The sequence below is a fragment of the Pteronotus mesoamericanus genome, unplaced genomic scaffold (genome assembly GCF_021234165.1).
Source record: "Pteronotus mesoamericanus isolate MK-2021 breed Mesoamerican mustached bat unplaced genomic scaffold, CSHL_Meso_final scaffold_36, whole genome shotgun sequence".
NCBI classification, from domain to species: domain Eukaryota; kingdom Metazoa; phylum Chordata; class Mammalia; order Chiroptera; family Mormoopidae; genus Pteronotus; species Pteronotus mesoamericanus.
Window position 1 is genome coordinate 1,663,875 of NW_026555313.1, and position 19,666 is coordinate 1,683,540.

Below are 19,666 nucleotides of genomic sequence, written 5' to 3' on the forward strand. Positions count from 1 at the left end.
GAGAAATAATCACAATCATTGCTTTATTAAATGAAATATGATAAATCTGTACAGCATTAGGCTTTTTTCTCCCTAAGTATGTATATATGTACGTATTTATTTATTTAAAGAGAGAGAGAGGGAGAAAGAAAGAGAGGGAGTAAAACATCCATGTGTGAGAGAAACATTAATTGATTGCCTCTTATACGCGCCCTGACCAGGGACTGAACCTGCAACCCAGGCATGTGCCCTGACCGGGAATCGAACCAGCAACCTTTCAACCTTTTACTTTGCTGGATGACTCCCAACAGAGTCATACCAGCCAGGGCAGCATTAGACTTTTTAAAACACACATGAATTAACTCAACTACCACTACCTCAACATAATATTTAATATGGTAAAGCTCATAATGCTTAATACAAAGTTTTTTAATATCTTAAAATATTAATAAATCCCTGCAATGTCATTATTGAAACAAATCAGCAAACAGGTATCTTTATTGTTCCAAGGAATTAAGGCACAGTTAGGAGCAAAAAAATTCCTATGACCCTTACAAGAGTCTTCTGGGAAAACTTGGAATGCATTTAATAAGGTATTGCAACTTCCTGACTTTGCTTTTTAGTTGCCACTTTGAAGAAATGACTGCTTTGTATGGAATTTGAAATGAGACTGATCTCCTAACAAACATTTTTAACCTTCAAAATAGCTCCCTTGGGAATGTTCAAGTATGAGCAACATTTTTTAAATCATCGTTTCCAATGCATGTTTCATTTAAAGGGAAGTTTTAAAAATTAAATAAACTAATCATTACAGAGAGATCACAAACTTGCCTTGCATACATTTTCTTACCCTTATGAATTTTTACCTCAACTAGGAAAGCTATATTCCTTTTATTAAAATCTTTTCTGTATTCTTTCTAGTGCCAGCTTTCTTATACAAGAAAATCAAACTTATCATTCTATATTCCAATACAGAATATGTCCCTCTTTGTCCAATGTTTTTGTCATACCTTTCGCTTTATTCTAAAATCAGATTATACACATGAAAGTGCCTCCAAAATTAAAAGTATTATGCAAGAGTTTACCTATGTTACTATTATCATCATTAGGCTCTGCTTTGTCTGTCTGCTTTACCCTACCCCTCAGGCTGGGGGCAGCTAAGTCACTCTGAAGTTAAGAGCTTATGCTTAGCAGCGTTTGAGTAGGAGACTGTGACTAAGGCACCTGACCAGAGCAAATGACAGTAATAACGACCAGCAATGATAGCCTAGCACTCGAGAGTTTATAAAGTACCTTTCACCTGAGTACCTCTTTTAATCTTCATAAAAACCCTTAAATATAAGACCTGGAATTACCTACAATTTTTAGATGAGAATAACAGGACTCAGAGAAATGAAACAAACTGCCTGGTGTTTTAGAACCAGTAACTGTTAAGATTTAGACTTTTTGGATCTACCATTTAAGTCTTTAATCCATTTTGAATATATTCTTTTGTGTGGTGTAAGAAGATGGTCTAGTTTCATTTTTCTGCAGGTATCTGTCCAATTTCCCCAACACTATTTACTGAATAAACTTAGACCCGAAACCATAAAAACCCTAAAAGAAAACATACGCAGCAAAATCTCATATATAGCTCATAGCAACATTTTATCAGCTGTATCTCCTCAGCAAGGGAAACAAAAGAAAAAATAAACAAATGGGACTACACCAAACTAAAAACTTTTTGCATAGCAAAAGAAAACATCAACAAAACAAACAGACACAGCCCACAGTATGGGAGACTATATTTGCTGATACATCTGATAAGGGATTAATTTCCAAAATTTAAAATAACTTATAAAATTCAACACCAAAAAAAATAAATAAATAAAACAAAACCCAATTAAAAAAAGGGGAAAGAACGTGAATAGACACTTCTTCAAAGAGGCCATACAGATGGCCAATAGACATGAAAAGATGCTCAATGTCACTAATCATCAGAGAAACGCAAATTAAAACCACAATAAGATATCACCTCACACCTTTCAGAATGGCTACCATCAATAAATCAAAATGCACGTGCTGGCGAGGATGTGGAGAAAGGGGAACCTTTTGCACTCTGAGTGGGAATGCAGACTGGAGCAGCCACTGTGGAAAGCAGTATGGAGATACCTCAAAAAATTAAGAATGGATCTCCCTTTTGACCCAGTGATCCCACTTCTGGGAATATATCTGAAGGAACCCAAAACACTAATGTGAGAGAACATAAACACCCTATGTTCACTGTGGCGTTATTTACAATCACCAAGACATGGAAACAGCCCAAATGTCCATTAGTAGATGAGTGGATAAAACAACTATGGGATATTTACACAATGGAATACTACTTGGTTGTAAAAAAGAAAATTTTTACCCTTTACAACAGTATGGATGGACCTGGAGAACATTATACTAAGAGAAATAAGCCAGTCAGAGAAACAAATACCATGTGATTTCACTCATATGTGGAATCTAATGAACTGAAGTAAAAAGCAAAATAGAGACTCAGAGATCAGGATGACAGGTAAGGGGCAGGGGTGGAGGGAGGGTAGGAGGTAGAGGGACTGAGGAAAAATGAAAAAGGACTCATGGACATGGACAACAGTGTGGTGATTGCAGTGGGCAAGGGGGTGTAAGGGGACTAAATGGTAATGAAAAAAATGCGATTAAAAAATAAATTTTAAAAAGAGATTAAGGCTTGAATGGAGTTCCTCTGACTACAAATTCAAATCTCTACCACACTGTGCAAAAAGGCCGCTAAAGTAGCACACAGTCTGTCAAAAGTTGCAAAGTTGTATGTGGAGCAAGGTACCAGGCCACAAGACCTGAGACTGTTACTTCTCTCAAGCAATCTGTGGTGTTCTTAACACTACTCTAATTTTTTAAAAAACATCTAAACCACAGATTTACATTAGACCAACTAAAAATCAAATATCTTTTCTACATAAAGTAATATATTCAATGTTACTCTAGCCTTGTACTTTAATGTATTAAATTTAATTTTTGCACAATTAAGTCTATATAGATGATTCTGAATCAGAATACTTTATTTAGTATATTACATATTCCTCTAAATTTGCAATACTAATACAGCCCAGTCATACCACAAGAGCTCAGATTTACTAATCCTCTCAAATCTTCACTGAGTCCACAGAGGAAAAATCCATAATAATTTCTGTGAGGCAGACCATAATGACCTTAAGAATACATATTTATAAGGATATAAAATAGATACAAATAAATGTAATATTTGAGAACACAGTCTGTGCAGAAAAAGAGGCACACAAGCATACTCTAGTACAGAGAAGAGGAAATCCATTCAGCTATGAGATCAGAGAAGGTTCAAGGAGTAAAGATATGTGAGCTGTGCCCCAATAGCTGGTACCCTTTAGATGGGTAGAGATGGTAGGACACCACTCATTGCAAAGAAAGAATCCAATCCAATATACAGAAGTGGGAAAGTAAAGTACCTATTTGTAAGTATATAGTCTGGTCCTCTGTAATTGATATTGTATCACATTGTCTGCGCTCCTTAATTTTCCTCCCTGGTTCCTTTTCTACCATATAATTATAAAACGTTTACCAAGACTATGTTCTTGGCCCTCTTCTCGCTCCATATGCTCTCTAGGTTATTTTCTTCCTCTCATTTTTCAACTAATATCCATTTTCTGATGATTTCAAAATGTGGGCTTCCTACCCTGATCTATCTCCTAGGCTCGTAAGACATTTCTCCACTTGAAGGTTCTCATAGGTTCCTGAAATTAAATTTATATAATTATACCAAGGGCTCATGAATCTTGAGGGGAAAAGATAAATTCAAGAAACTCTTAGAGATTGACTTCTCTTGATCTGATAACTGATTGGATGTCAGAGTTCAGAAAAAAAGCAGCCTTAGTATGATTCGCATATTTCTGCCTTGAGCAAATGGACAATTGTTTTTAATGTTAACTGAGGGAGAGGATATTAAAGAGGAGTAAATTTAGGGATAATTTAGGAGATATACCTAAACTGGTTTAAGGGCTATATATAAGGTGTCCAAGGGCATGTGTCTAAGATGCAGGCATTTAGGACAGAGGTTGATACTAGAAATAAAATATTTTGGAGTCATCAGTAAACATATGGTAAATAAAGCTACTGATTTAGATATGGCCAACCAAACAGAGGGAAAAGGGAAATGAGTCAAGGAAGTCCCAAAGGGAGTTATGCCATTTAAGGAAGAGGAGCCAACAAAAGAGACTGAGTGATAAATTGAAAATCTTTTATAAGATCATTTATCATAGTGGTAACAAATGTGCTTTAGGTACAGAAGAAAAAATTGTCACAATGTTAGCTATAACTTCCATATCTAGGTAATTACCCTATGCTTTAGTTTCCTCATCTACTAAATGGGATTAATGCCTTCTCAGAAGATTATTGTGAGGATGATTAAAAGAGACAGTGAGCACACAAGAATTAATTATTGTTATTATATAATATCCAATGCTGATAATATACAATACCTAACTCAGTAAGTAGTTCATCAGAGTAAGAGCTTAGGGTATATACATGAGGCTGAGTAGGGGAAAAAAAGAGATTGAGGAGGTATTCAATCAGGAGCGAAGAGCTAGAAGAGACAAATACGACAAAGTGTGAAAGACCTAAATGTAATGTACACAAAAACAACCCATTTGGGTGTAGTTTCCCCCTTTAGTTCACTTAGTTTTACACAAGGAAATAACATGTGGCCAGGGAAAAATAAGCATTTACTAAGTCTTTTTACAATTTTGACTGATAATAAAATTAATGGTGGTTTTATTTTGGTTAAGAAACCATTTACTTTATTCTCCTATTATATTACTTTATATTCTCCTGTTCTCTTATTATTGCATATTACATTACAAAAGCTATGGGTATTTAAAAGTAAAAGCATGAAGACAAAAAAACACAGCTTAAATGTTTGTTTCTCGTTTCCAGACCATAAAATAAGCTAATGTTTAGTTCTGTGGGCCGGACAAAGAACGGCACCACTATGTCAATGGCTTGCTTTGTAATGGAGATGAAATATTTTCATCTAAAAATTGATCCAGTTTATTGAGAGTAGGAATAAAAATAAAGAAAAGAGAGAGAATGTGTTTTAAGAAAAATTATTTGTACAAAGTAACAATTCAATGTTTATCTAGGCAATGTGGTAATTTAAAATAATGAAATTTTCTTTCACAGAATTCAGCAGCAGTTAAAAAAGAAGGCCACCTACTTTCAGTGAAATTAAAGCAAACTAGAAGTAGCAGAATATTCAACTTGTATGTTTCCCTACAGTCCAAATACAAACAAAACCAACAGGTCAAAACCTAGGCTTAAGAACACACTAAATGCTGGGAAGACAGGCAGGAAATAGCAGGCCAGACGTATCTCAGACAGCCTGCTCTCTGTATATCAGGAATACTGAATAGTCTGTATAGTCAGAAAGGAGAAGGAAATTCAACAAAAAAATACCATTACAGACCCATGTCTTTAATATTTTCTCCTGGAAGCAAGGGTGGTTCTTCCATTTCTGCTAATTTGTTAGACTCCCTCAGGACCTGGATTGGAAAATGGAGGAGGGGCAAGAAAAGAAACATTTTTTTACTTAAAGGTTAATTTTTCACTCAAATTTCAACTAAGTATGCTTGCTCTTATGTAAAGTTATTATATTACAACATGATCAAATTATAAAAACTGCAATGTTGGCATGTATAACAATGTGAAGTTGTTATTTTTCTACAAAGCATTTACTGAGTGCCTACTTTGTATAAGGTATTATTTATAAACACTTTACACATTTTCTCATTGAATTCTGTAACAGCCCTATGAGGACAGGTGTTGTTACCCTCAATCCTAAAGAGGACAAAAAGGCTAGAAGTGACAATTTGTTCAAGGTCACATAGCTAAAACATGTCAGAATCTAGATTTGAATTATAGTTTTTAGGGGACTACGAAGCTCATTTTCTTTCCATTAAGCCATGTCTAAAGGCCTCACTGCATTTAAATTCAAAATCAAACTCTTATGTAGATTTAATTTTTACAGAATTTGGAAATGATGCAGATAAAGAATCCTATTGAAAAAGATATTTAAATTAATTAAAATCATGATCAACAATGCTACTGAGTAGTTAGTTACCTTATGAAGGATTCTACACTGAACTGAAGAATGTAGAGATATGGAAACACAGTTTTCTAATGGATTTACTACTCAGAGAAGACACACACACACGCAAAGTGATCATATGTCAAATACATCCACTAGCTACCACAAGCCTCCCCACTCCATCCCTTTCACTCTCAAATAATATACTTCATTGTTAACAATTCTTTACCTCCCATTAATTCCTCAACATTCTGGAATCTGGCTTTGCCACCTAATCCAATCCCTTCTAGGGGGGAACCTACTTTCTCCACAGTAAACTCCTCATTATTAAAGACAATGGACATTTCAATCTTTATTTTTATCTGTTAGCTATTTTTCACACTAGCTGCACACCAGCTTGGCTAAATATCTCCTCTGGCCATTCTTTTTCAATGACCTTTACATTCCCTTTCCTTAACCTTCCCTGTTCCTCAGAGTTTGTCCATTTTTCATTTAGTCACTTCCTGATGATCTCATACTTTACATATGACTTCACCTAATTTCAATCTACACTGACAGCAGAGATTTGTTTTTGGACTCTAGTTCCATGCCTCCAGCTAACTAATGTTCCTCCCCATCTAAATGTCCCACAGATACACTGAACTCAACAGATCTCAAATTGACCTGTGTTCCACACTTAGCAAGTAGCACTACCATCCACTTAGTTTTCTAAACCAGTTCTGGGCGAGGGCCGAGAGTGGTCTCTGTGAGCAGATGCAAGCCTTCTACTTCAACCTTGATTTGTTTCATCAGACTAAGAACCAATACCACTAATATAAATGATTCTCTAACACTTTTTTAATCTTCACAGGAGGATATGTTTATTGATCTTAGAGAGAGAGGAAGGGAGGGGGAAGGGAAGAAAGAGGAAGGGAGAGGGAAGGGAAGAAAGAGGAAGGGAGTTCGGGGAGAGGGGAAGAGAAAGCAAAACACAGGTGTGAGAGAGAAACATCAGCCAGTTGCCTCCCATACACACCCCAACAGAGGGATTAAACCCACAACATAGGCATGTTCCCAGACCAGGGATCGAACCCACAGCCTTTTGGTGTACAGGATGATGCTCCAACCAACTGAGCCACAGGTCAGCACGTCAAATATTTTTTAAAAGCTTTTGACTTTTATTTCCGTCAGTCCAAAAGTAGACTTAAGAGTTCTCGATAGAAGGTTAAAAAGGAAGAAAACACAAGGTATTAAATATTAACTGCCTTAAAGGACACCTTCTGCAGGCCCTCAAACTGGGTTAGAAGTCTCCTATGCATGAGCTCCAATCTGGCACATACCACTCACCCACTCTAAGTGCCTGTCTGTCTTCTTCCCTACCAAGAGTCCCAGAGAAGAGGTACCCCATCTTAACCACTTCTGAATACTCAATAGAAATGTAACATGAGCCACATATGTAATTTTTAATTGTCTAGAAGCCACATTAAAAAAAAGTAAAAACAGGCAAAAGTGCTTTTAATATATTTTATTTAATCTACTAAGTCAAAAATATTGTCATCAACACGTAATAAATATATTAAAAGTATTAATGAGATATTTTATATTCTTTTATTTTTACTAAGCCTTCAAATCCACAGTGTATTTTATAGGCACATCTAAATCCAGACCAGCCACATTTCAAGTGCTTAATAGCCATAGATGTAATGGTGCCTGCACTGGGCAACGTTAATCCAATGACTCTGATTCTTCCTGATTATCAAATTACTCCTTAATTTAAGTCAGGTGCTTAGGGAGAACTAGACAAAAGGGTTAGATATCACTGCCACAGCTCAATGTCTACCTAATGCCACTAAACTAAGAACTAACTACAAAGAGCAAATTAATTATTTTTAATGAATCTGCAATCTGAACAAATTCATACATCTGAAAGTTTAATAATTTGTTTCATAAACAAACCTTACTGAAAAACTGAGAGAATTAAAATACACACACATATATTTGTATTTTGTTACATTCCACATTCTAAAACTCAAAAAAGGTCATACTTTTTACTGACATCTAGTTGCCACTTCCTGATATATAAAAGAAAGAAAAAATGAAAGAAAGTGACAGACATAGGGAAAGAAGGAAGGAGACAGGAAGAAAGGAAGAAGAATGGCCTTATGAGGATGCACAAAAACAGGGTAAAAATGCAATACGCAAATATGGAGACTACGTGGGTTCATATCTTGACTGCGCTACATGCTAGCGAGGTATTCTTAGACCAAGTGATCAATTTCTTTACACCTCATTTCCATCATCTATAATTATTGTATCCCACAAAAGGGTTTTATAAAAATTGAGTTAATATATTTAAAGCATTTATATCAGTGCTGACATAACATATACTTAGTAATAAGTATTTTCTACTACTAATAATAAAAATTCAGGCTAACAACTGATTAACAGAATCTGGTAAGAATTTCTACTAATTATAAAAACAACAGGATTAAATTTAAAAAGATAGTAACTAACATAGTGTACTAAAAAAAAAATCAAACAAGGCTATACATGTGAAAAATCATATAGAGGGAGATGCTTTATCTTTTGCCCATTGCCTACCATGTGATTTGGAAATGCAAAGATTGTATCACTTTCAGAGCTGGGCAGTAGTTCCTATATTGCACAGGTATACCTTCTTGTAGCTGCTATAGTGTTGTTCCCCATGGCTTCCTCTCTTTCTGTATTTCTACATTCAGAAGGAAATTGCAAACCCAAGAATATATGTGTATTATATAAAGGTGTGGAGAAAAAGGTAGTTCTGGAAGAGGCACATGGTAACATAAGAGGTGTAATCTTCGTAAGTAAAACTTTAAAAAGTGAGAAAAGAGACAGGGAAACTTATGCAAGTGGTACATCCTGAACCACAGGCTCTCCTATACTCTCTAACCAGAATGTCAGAGAGTAAGGGCAGTGAAAAGACGCAACACAAGATCCCATCGTCATCCAGAAAAGCTGTACCAGATGACAGACTTTTAATAATAGGTGTACCCTAGAGGTTATATATAAACAACTCATTTTGGAGCTAAAGATATGAAAACAACTCAACAAGTGAACAGAGCAGGGCCAAGGGCAATCCAGCCCCTACATAAATTGGCAAACACTGATTGTGAACACATCTTTCATTGAACATAAGAGAAAAAACAGGGCTTAGAAAAAAGATCATTGGACAAGGAAAAGGAAATATCAGCCTGAAGCTCAACAAAAGACCAGTCTTCTGAAAATAATTCCCTATAAGCATTATGAGAAACATTTATAAATGAGCTAGCATACCCGAAATAAAGTCAGCCATATTCACCAAGAAACAGGAACAAAAACCATAAGGAGAGATGCACTGAGGCTAAGAGAAATCAGTGATGAGGAATAACTGCAAAAATTTAAAATGTAATAGCAGAAATAAGGTCTGTGTTGGAATTAAGGATTAAATTGATTATTCAGAAAACAGCATTTATGTTGAGGGCAACCATAAAAAATGCTCTAAGAATTTGTAGAAAAAAGAACAGAGGTAAAAATCATGAGGAAGGTGATAAAGAACCAATGAAAGAATTTTATTTCCTAAAAGAAAAGGTCAAAACAAAATAGAAACAATAATCCAATATATAACTGAAGAAAATGCTTTTGAAATAAATAATGATTTTCTAAATTTGTTGATCAAAATAGTTTACCATGTTCCACATTTTAAAAAAATGAGCAGAGATATATCTAGGTTCATCGTAGCAAATTCTTTTTTGAAATGTAAGAATTAAAAGACAAACTATGAGAACACAGGTAGAGTGAGAGAAATGACATACAAAAGCAAGATCAAGTTGGCATCAGATTTATCAGTAAAACTATATTCTAGAAGACAACAACAAAATGTTAACAGATCTTTGGGAAAAAATGCTGTGACTTCTCTAACGTGTTTGATGGTAACATTTTCAGATATGCCAGATCACAAAAAATATAATCTATGTTCTGTTTTGGGAAAAAAAAAAAAATTAACTGAGGGTAGTTAAGCTGAAAAAGGGAAATAGAAATTAAGACTTCTATATAAGAAATCTGTTGTGCACTTCTGGCCAAGACGGAGGTGTAGGTAGATAGGCTTTGCTTCCTTGCACAACCAAAGGAAGGACAACAATCAATTTAAAAACAAAAAACAACCAAAACTGCCAGAAGATCAAACTCTGGAAGTCCGACAACCAAGGAGTTCAAGAAGAAACATTTATCCAGACCAGTAGGAGGGGCGGAAAGAACATACAGCAAGGTGGTGGCTGGTGGACCTAGCGGTCCCACATTCACATGCAGATAAACCAAGAGGAAAAGCTGAGGAACAAGACAAACCGTATAACCCAGGGTTCCAGCAGGGAAATAAGGCCTCAAAAACCTGTAGGGGTTGTGGCAGCAGGGGAAACTCCCAGTCTCACAGGAGAGTCCACTGGAGGGCCCCACAGGATCCTAGAACCTGCCTGGAAGTCAGCACCATAAAGGTGCAATTCATTTGTGGGTAGTGGGGGAAGTGATTGAGAGCAGGGCTAGAGCCAAGCAAATGGCATCATTTCCCCTCTGACCCCTCCCCCATGTACAGTGACACATGCAGCGAACTGGGTTGCCCTGCCCTGGTGAACACCTAAGGTTCTGCCCCTTACAACCTGACAAGTGCAACGAGACAAAGAAATGCAGCTCAAATGAAAGACCAGATCAAAACTCCAGAAAAAGAAGTAGGTGACATGGAAATAGCCAACCTGTCAGATGCACAGTTCAAAACACTGGTAATCTGGATGCTCACTGAATTGGCTGAGTATGGACACAAAATAAAGGAAGAAGTGAAGGCTATACAAAGTGAAATAAAGGAAAATACACAGGGAATCAACAGTGAAGGGAAAGAAACAGGGACTCAAATCAACAATTTGGAACAGAAGTAAGAAATAAACACTCAACCAGAACAGAATGAAGAAACAAGAATTTTAAAAAGTGAGAGTCTTAGGAACCTCTGGGACAACTTTAAACGTTCCAACAGCTGATCATAGGGGTGCCAAAAGGAAAAGAGGAAGAGCAAGAAATTGAAACATTATTTGAAAAAATAATGAAGGATTTCCCAAGTCTGGCAAAGGAAACAGACTTCCAGGAGATCCAGGAAGCTCAGAGAGTCCCAAAGAAGTTGGACCCAAGGAAACACACACCAAGGCACATCATAATTACATTACCCAAGATTAAAGATAAGGAGAAAATCTAAAAGCAGCAAGAGAAAAGGAGACAGTTACTTACAAAGGAGTTCCCATAAGACTGTCAGCTGATATCTCAAACGAAACCTTACAGGCAAGAAGGGGTTGGCATGAAGTATTCAAAGTCATGAAAGGCAATGACCTACATCCAAGATTACTCTATCCAGCAAGGCTTTGATTTAGAATAGAATGGAAGATAAAATGCTTCCCAGATAAGGTCAAATTAAAGGAGTTTATCATCACCAAGCTCTTAGTATATGAAATGTTAAAGGAATTTATCCAAGAAAAAGAAGATCAAAATTATGACCAGTAAAATGACAACAAACTCACAACTATTCAAAAATTGAACCTAAAAAAGCAAAAACAAAAACAAACAACTAGAATGGGAAGAGAATCGCAGAAGTGGAGATCACATGGTGGGTTTATCAGCAGGGAGGGGTTGTTGGGGAGAATGAAGGAAAAGGTACAAGGAATAAGAAGCATAATTGGTAGGCACAAAACGGACAGGGGGAGGTTAAGAACAGTATAGGAAATGGAGAAGCCAAAGAGCTTACATGTACGACCCATGGACATGAACTAAGCGGGTAGGGAAATACTGGAGGGAAGGGGGACACAGGGCGGGGGGTGGGGAATGAAGCAGAGAAAAATATGGGACAATTGTAATAGCATAATCAATAAAATATACTTAAAAAATTAAAAATGAGTAAAAAAAAAAAAGAAGAAATTTGTGGTGCACAGCAAAGTCTTAAATTGTTATATCTTCATGACCGTACAGCCAAAAGGAAAAAAGAAAAAGAAGATTTACTGCCACCATGCTAACTTCTGTCTTAGTTACATCATTTATATCAAGGTAACATTAACACCCACCTTACAGGTTCGTGAGTATGAAATGAGATAGCTGCAACATAAAGGGATCTGCAAGATGTTATTAAAATGTAAGAAATACTCATAATCACTAATGACAGAAGCACCAGCAGAAGTTTTCACTATCTCTTCTCACAATGGTCTATTCACACAGTGGTTTCATTTTCTGCTCTAAAATAAATAGGGATTAATGACATTTTACAAATGTCTGAACTGCATTAATCTTATAGCAATAAACATAACATCTCCCTAATCCCAAATAAAATATTAGCTATACTATACAAAATAAAATAAAATACACAGGGATCAATATTTGAGACAGCATGTCATAAAGAGAACCATAAACCTCTCTAACTCTGGAACTACTGACTTCCAGGTTTAGCTGCAGAATAGAGAGCTGCTTATTCTAAAGAATACAAGATGAGGAATGATATCAGTATCATGGCAGCATAAAATGTCCCTCATTTTTTTGCTCTTTAACTTCTAAAATTTGGCATCTATCCATGAGCAAAAGGGTCTCCATGGGAGCTATGAAATCCAACACCATATAACAAAGGACCCAGGAGGAATCTCACCCACTAGTCCATCAGGTACTAGGCAAACAGACACCAGCAAGGGCTGTGGAACCAGCAGGAGTCTGTGAACTGACTCCAACCCCTCTTGGCTGCAGCACCTGGAAAACAATGATTTGTGTATACACTCACAGAGAGAAAGCCTTCAACGGAAATCCAAGTTTCTACAGAAGTTCCAGCACTCCACTGGAGCAGAAAATATATACAAGTTTGGATGCATAAGAGTGGATAGGAGGAACTCTGCCAGCATCACCTTTGCCCACAAGGCAGCGCAGCTTAGAGAAAGAGGAAGCTAGGGATCCCTCCCATTCAGGAAAGGGGCGAGTAGTGAGTGAGCACTCAACTTCCCCAGCTGTGGGGCTGCTGCTACGGAAACCCATCTCTCGCCCACAGTACCCACAGTGTTAAAGCAAGAGCTCCATTAGTTGAGGTAGGAAGGAGTTAAGGAAAGAGGCAAACAAGAATATCAGAAGGCATTAAAGGAATACAGCTCTCTGCATTCTAGACCCTAGCAGAGAGCCCAACCATAAACTGCTGGAAAAATCTCACCCCAGCATCCTTTCACCTGACCCATGGGAACCCCCAAATCCGCAGGTGCCAAAAACACACCCTTCCCACTCTGCAGCCAGCTCCTTATCCATGTTTCAGAGGGCAACAACAAGAGCAAGCTCAAGTAGACAGGGAATGTATACAGGAAAGCCAGGGTCTGTGGCCAATGAAGATATAATCATGAGCTGTACTGCCACCTATAGGACAATGAAAGAGGTTCCCCACAGCTAGCCTGGTTCAGTCTAAGATCAACAGAAGATACGCAGCTTAAGAATCCTGCTATTAGAGGAATGAAGAAGTGTGGAACAGGCATACTCATACAAGGTCAGAGAAAGCCCCAGAATATAAGCCAAACCAACAAAGAGAATCTTTCATATAAAGGCAGCTAGTAAAGGTTGGCAGAGGTGACTGCTACTTCAAAGGCCAAAATAGCAATACAAAACTACAAATAAAAGAATCAAGGGAACATGACATCACCAAAATACACAATAACCCCCCAATAACTGAACCCAAAGAAAGAGTTCTGTGATTTACCCAGTAAAGAATTAAAAACAGCTGTTTTGAGAGAACTCAATGAGCTAAAAGAATAAAGACAATTTAATAAAATCAAGAAAACAATAAATGAACAAAATGAGAAATAAACAGAGATAAACATCATTTTAAAAAAACAAATTCTGGAGCTGAAGAATGTAGTGAATGAAATAAAGAATGAAAGACAGAGTACCAAGAGCAAAGAGAACAGGCAGAAGACAGAATCAGTGAGTTAGAGAATAGGAACTTTGAAGTAACCCAGTGGAGGAAAACAAGAAAAAAGAATAAAAAGAGTGAAGCAAACCTACATGATTTATAAACCACCACCAAAAGAACCAATATCAAAGTCACTGGAGTTCCAGAAGAAGAAAAAAAGGGAAAGGGGGCTTAGAGCTTATCAGGAATTCCAGATCTGGGAGAGCTGGACATCCAAGTACATGAAGCTCATGAATTATCTTGTTATTTCAATTCAAAACAATCCTCTTTAAGATACATTATAATGAAACTGTTAAAAATCAAAGATAAAGAGAAAATCCTAAAAGAAGTAAAACAAACAAACAAACAAACAAACAAACAAAAAAGAACTCTCTAACCTGCAAAGGAACTTCCATTAGGCTATCAGCAGATTCAGAAGAAACCTTTCTGGTTGGAAGAGAATGAACTGATATATTCAAAATGCTGAAAGGAAGAAATTGTCACCCAAGAATACTTTATCTGGCAAAGGATTTCTTCAGAAATGAAGAAGAAATACTTTCCCAGACAAACAAAAGCAGAGAGAGTTCATCACCACTACATCTGCCTTACCAAAAAAAAAAAAATGCTGAAAGGAATTCTTCAGGTTGAAATGAAAATATCCTCACAGTAACATAAAAACATATGAAAATGTAAAACTCACTGGTAGAGGTAAATATATAGTTAGATTCAGAAAAGTCTGATTTTGTAATAGGATGCTGTATTAACCAACTGACTATATTAGAAGCATTAAAGGTAAGAGTATTAAAAATAATTAAAGCCAATATAACTTTGTGGATACACAATAGCAAATGAGGGAAATTGTGGCATTAACAACATAAAGTGTTCAGTGCAATCCCTATAAAAATTCCAATGGCATTTTTTTTCAGAAATATTTTTAAAAATCCTAAAATTTGTATGGAACCATAAAAGATCCCAAATAGCCAAAGCAATCTTAAGGGGGGATAAAAGCTGGAGGCATCACACTTTCTGGTTTCAAACTATATTACAAAACTATAGCCATCAAACCAGTATGGTATTATATAAACAGATGCATAGATCAATGGACTAGAATAAAGAACACAGAAATAAACCTATGCTTATAAGATCAATTAATTTATAACATGTTGCCAAGAATATAGTGAGGAAAAGATAGTCTTTTCAATAAAATGGTGCTGGGAAAACTAGACAGCCAAATGCAAAAGAGTGAAACTGGACCCGTCTTGCACCATACACAGATATCAACTCAAAATGGATTAAAGATTTAACATGAACCTGAAACCGTAAAACTAGGAGGAACCATAACAGTTAAGCCCCCTAACATCAGTCTTGGCAATGATTTTTTGGATTTGACACCAAAAGGAAAGGCAAAAACAAGTGGGACTATATCAAACTACAAAACTTCTGTAGGGCAAAGAAAACTATCAACAAAATGAAAAGGCAACCTACTGATTTGAAGAAAATATTTGTAAAGCATATATCTGATAAGAGGTTAATATTCAGAATACATAGAAAACTCATACAACTCAATAGTGTGTTTGGGAAGTTTTATAATGTAATTTTGTGGAGGGAATTAAGACTTTTTTTTTTGGTTGTCAACAACTTATATCTTTTTTTTTATTCGTTTTCTTTTCTTTTTAATTTTCTTTTAATTTATTTTTTCAAATACATTTGTCTCTGCCAACCCCCCACCACTTTCCTTTGCCCCCTCCCTTGTTCCCTCCCTCAGCTCTTCCCCTTTGGGAAGACAAGGAGGGGAAGGGAATTAAGACTTTTAAACTTGACCCATCATATGAAGGAAAATCACTGCAGGCCTCTGACAGAGGTAATGGCATAGCCAAGGAAGTGCACAAAACGATATAACAAAGATGAAATGATAATAATCTAGAAAAGAAGTATCAAAATCCTGGATTATTCTGGTATTAAAAATAAAGTGGTAGTAGGAAAAAAGAGGAACATTTGATACTTGTTGGAAGAAGTGGTTAAATTTGACCATAGGCTTAAAAACCAAATACAACCAATTATTTGAGTAGCACTTGATGATTTTTACTTGGGAGGAACTGCATTTAAGATGTCAGTAATGGAAGAAGAAATAAGGATTAACAAAAAAGGAGGTAAAATCAAAACAAGGGGGCAATTCAAAAATAGCAGAGGCCATCCTTTCTACAATGGGGATTGGGGAACTAAGGCAGCAAAACCACACTGATTCATTAGGCTTTTCTGCATTCACATGGAAATATCTTTAGTGGAAAAACGTTATATAGCCCTCAAATATGAGAGGTAGAGAGAAATCCCCATCCAGAGAAATCCCCCAGGATGCATAAAACACGTTTCTCTTGCTGGGCCAAAATAATGTTACTAAATGGCTATCCAATCTGTTTCCTTTCAGATTCATTAGACCACACTGCCAGCTTCAGAAACTCTGGTTATATCAAGAGATAAGAGTATATACATCTGCTCTTTGATAGCATATAATACAATATTTAATCCCTTGTTTATTATCAAGAAAAGTCTGTATATTACATTAAAATCTTACTGGTGAAAAAAACACACAGGTGGAAATTTATAATTTTTTAAAATTCCTAAAGCCTAATGCGTTCAGTTATGCTCTCTCTCCAACCATGTTCTCCCCCACTGTCTTTCATACTCTATCAAGCTCTAACTTTCCATGTGACTTTAACCTACCTCCCTTTTCTCCCTCCTTCTGATCAGGAAATTACTATAAAGGAAATTCAGAAACCCTATCTATAATGATGATCTGGAAATTGGCAAGTTTATGGGTCAGTTTTCACATGGAATGTCACATGACAAAAACAGTAAAGAATGTTTCTGAAATCTGAAAAACACTAAATTAAAATCATCTGAAAGGGAAAAATGAGTGCTGAAGTTACAAACTATCCTCTATTTTCTTGGTATGTATTAAAATGGTAAAGGAAGAAATAATGAACTTACTCTTCACAGAATAATTCTACTAAAGAAAACTGTTTACATCAACTTCACTTTAGTCTATTTTTTAATACAACTTGGCTGTGTCAACATAAGAACATCCAAACCTGTAAAGAATCTTTATGAGTTTGAGCCAACTGACATATGCCAGGGAGTAAGACCTCAAATGCTCCAGAGAATGACAGTTTTGCTGCTTTTTTAATGCATTTGAAATTAAGGAAGGAAAATAAGGATGATTACAGAAGGTGGGAGAAAGCAAGTCAGGAAATTACAGGACAGTTAAAATCTGTGCTTTCAGGCTTTAGAAGAACAGAGTCTGAAAGGGGGCATTTCAAAGGCATGTTAATATAGATGCACAGAAACAATGAACAGGGTTTAAGACACAGATAAGCCTTCTACTAAAGAAGTCTTGAGTATCCAAATGACTGGCCCAGTTCGGAATTTATGATCAGATCACCTTGTGAAGTTACTTAGGGCTGCAGATTAAAAAAAAAAAAAAAATAACTCAGAACATTAAAATAACCACAGTAACAACTATTGTCTATTAGCAACATAATTTTATTTTAAAAAAGATTCTTAAAGTTAAAAAAAAAATTAGAAGGATATAATCTTGAGATAAAAAACAGGTCTTCCCCAAAAAGGACGGTGCCTAACAGAGTATCTGCCAAAACCAAAATAGAAGTAGAAAAATAAAATATTATCTCAATTACTTTCATTTTGCCTCAAACCAAAATAACTATCATCATATACTGGCCCAGTTAATGCACTGTGTTCAGGAAATCATTATTCATTTACTGCTCATAACACCCCTGAATGAGAAGCAGCATACTTATTCCCGTTTTTATTTATTTTTAATTAAATTTATTGGGGTGACATTGGTTAATGAGATTATATAGGTTTCAAGAATACAGTTCTATGATACTAGATCTGTATGTTGCACTGTGTGCCCACCATCCACAGTCAAACCGTCCCCCACCACCACATATGGGGCACCCCTCCACCCCCATGCTCTTCCCTCTGGCAACCATCACATTGCTGTCTGTGTCCATGACTGTCAATTTTATATCGATATATTAGTGATATCATATGGTTCTTAGTTTTTTCTGACTTTTTTACTTAGCATTATATTCTCAAGGTCCATCCATGTTGTCAAAAATGGCAATATTTTGTCTTTTCTTATGGCTGAGTAGTGTTCCACTGTGTATATCTACCACATCTTCTTTATTCAATCCTCTATCGATACTGGTTATTCCTATTTTTAAATGAGGTCATTGACAACTGTACAAGAACTTCATTTCTTTAATACAACTTTTTCCTTAAATCAATCTAGCTTTAGCTAATCTAACAACACCATGACTCACTTGCCACCTTTCAGCCAGACCCTTCTACCTTTGCACATGCTGGACATCTACTCCCTTAATTATTAAGCCCTCAGGACAATTATGTTCTGGTCATAGTTAAACTACCTTAAAAAACAAAGCCTCAGGTCTGTTGACCATAGAAACAAGTTTCAGTTAAACTAAAGATAACGTCTTGACCTCAGCTGTGTTTCAGCCCCAGACTCATGAAACCTGAGTGACCCTACTGACCACATCCTTGCAAAGCCAGACAGAACAATACCACGCTGACAGCAGGATCATACGCAATATCATCTGCTCCCTATCCTGGCTCCAACCAATCGGTAGAGCCCATGAGCCTAACCCTAACTCCCTTAGTCACCCTGATTAATGATTCCCCTCTATATAAACCCATCCGCTAGAGCACTAGAGAGCCAGGTTTTAGATTACTAGCTCACCTGTGTCTCCAAGCTTGGTGCCATTTCCTTAAATAAATCTTTACTTTCTTTGCTGCAAACTCCTGTTCACACTTTCTTGGGCTTTGATGTACGCAGGCAAATGAATCCCTTCAGCTGGATAATACCCTTATAAAAGTTAAGCAACTTTTCCAAGGTGTCATATACCTTACAACAGCAGCTGAACTTGAACAGATTTATGACTGCACTAACACTATGATAATGGCATGATAGCATACTTGTGCTACTGTAGAGTAAGCAACTGATACGAGGGATCAGAGGCTGAGAAAGAGATCAATACGAGGTAAAGATGTGGGAATCATCCACAAAGAGATGACAGCTGAAGCTGTTAAGAGAGATGCAGCATATGAAAGAAAGGACAAGGGGGGCTGTGGGAAAGCAACAGATAAAGGACACATTAGAGTGACCTTGTTCGGCTGAGGAACAGCAAAGTACACAAAAGAGGTACAGTTATATAGGGAAAAAAAGTGAACCATAAATTGTCACCAGGTTTGAAACCTGTAATAGTCATGTTTGACTCCTCTCTCCCTCTTATCTGCAATATATGGGCAGCTTTAACAGGTTATATCCACATACATATTTTTCCAAATCTGTCCCTTGCTCTGCATATGTCATTACCTTAATTAGTACAGGCCCTTAATTAATTTTTTTCTTGAAATTGTTCGAACTGACTCCAAATATTTCTCCTTGTTTCCATCTACCTGCCTCTACTACAACCTCTTTATGTAGCCACATGTTCTAATTTTTACACAACCTCTATGTTTCTATTACAATTATTTGGCTGTTTTTACTAAAATTTTATCACATTTAGAGCTTTTATTCTTTTAAGCCTTAAAGGGGT

At 36.4% G+C, this 19,666-nt stretch overlaps 1 protein-coding gene across 2 annotated transcripts in view; it reads right to left on the reverse strand.

Annotated features, from left to right (window-relative positions):
• Positions 1-19,666, reverse strand: part of MTMR2 (myotubularin related protein 2) — a 110,648-nt gene that overhangs the window by 35,073 nt on the left and 55,909 nt on the right. For both annotated transcript variants that reach the window (XM_054592530.1, XM_054592531.1), the window contains one exon: positions 5,480-5,555. In XM_054592530.1, coding sequence (XP_054448505.1) covers positions 5,480-5,555 — 76 coding nt within the window. The remainder of the gene's footprint in view (positions 1-5,479; positions 5,556-19,666) is intronic.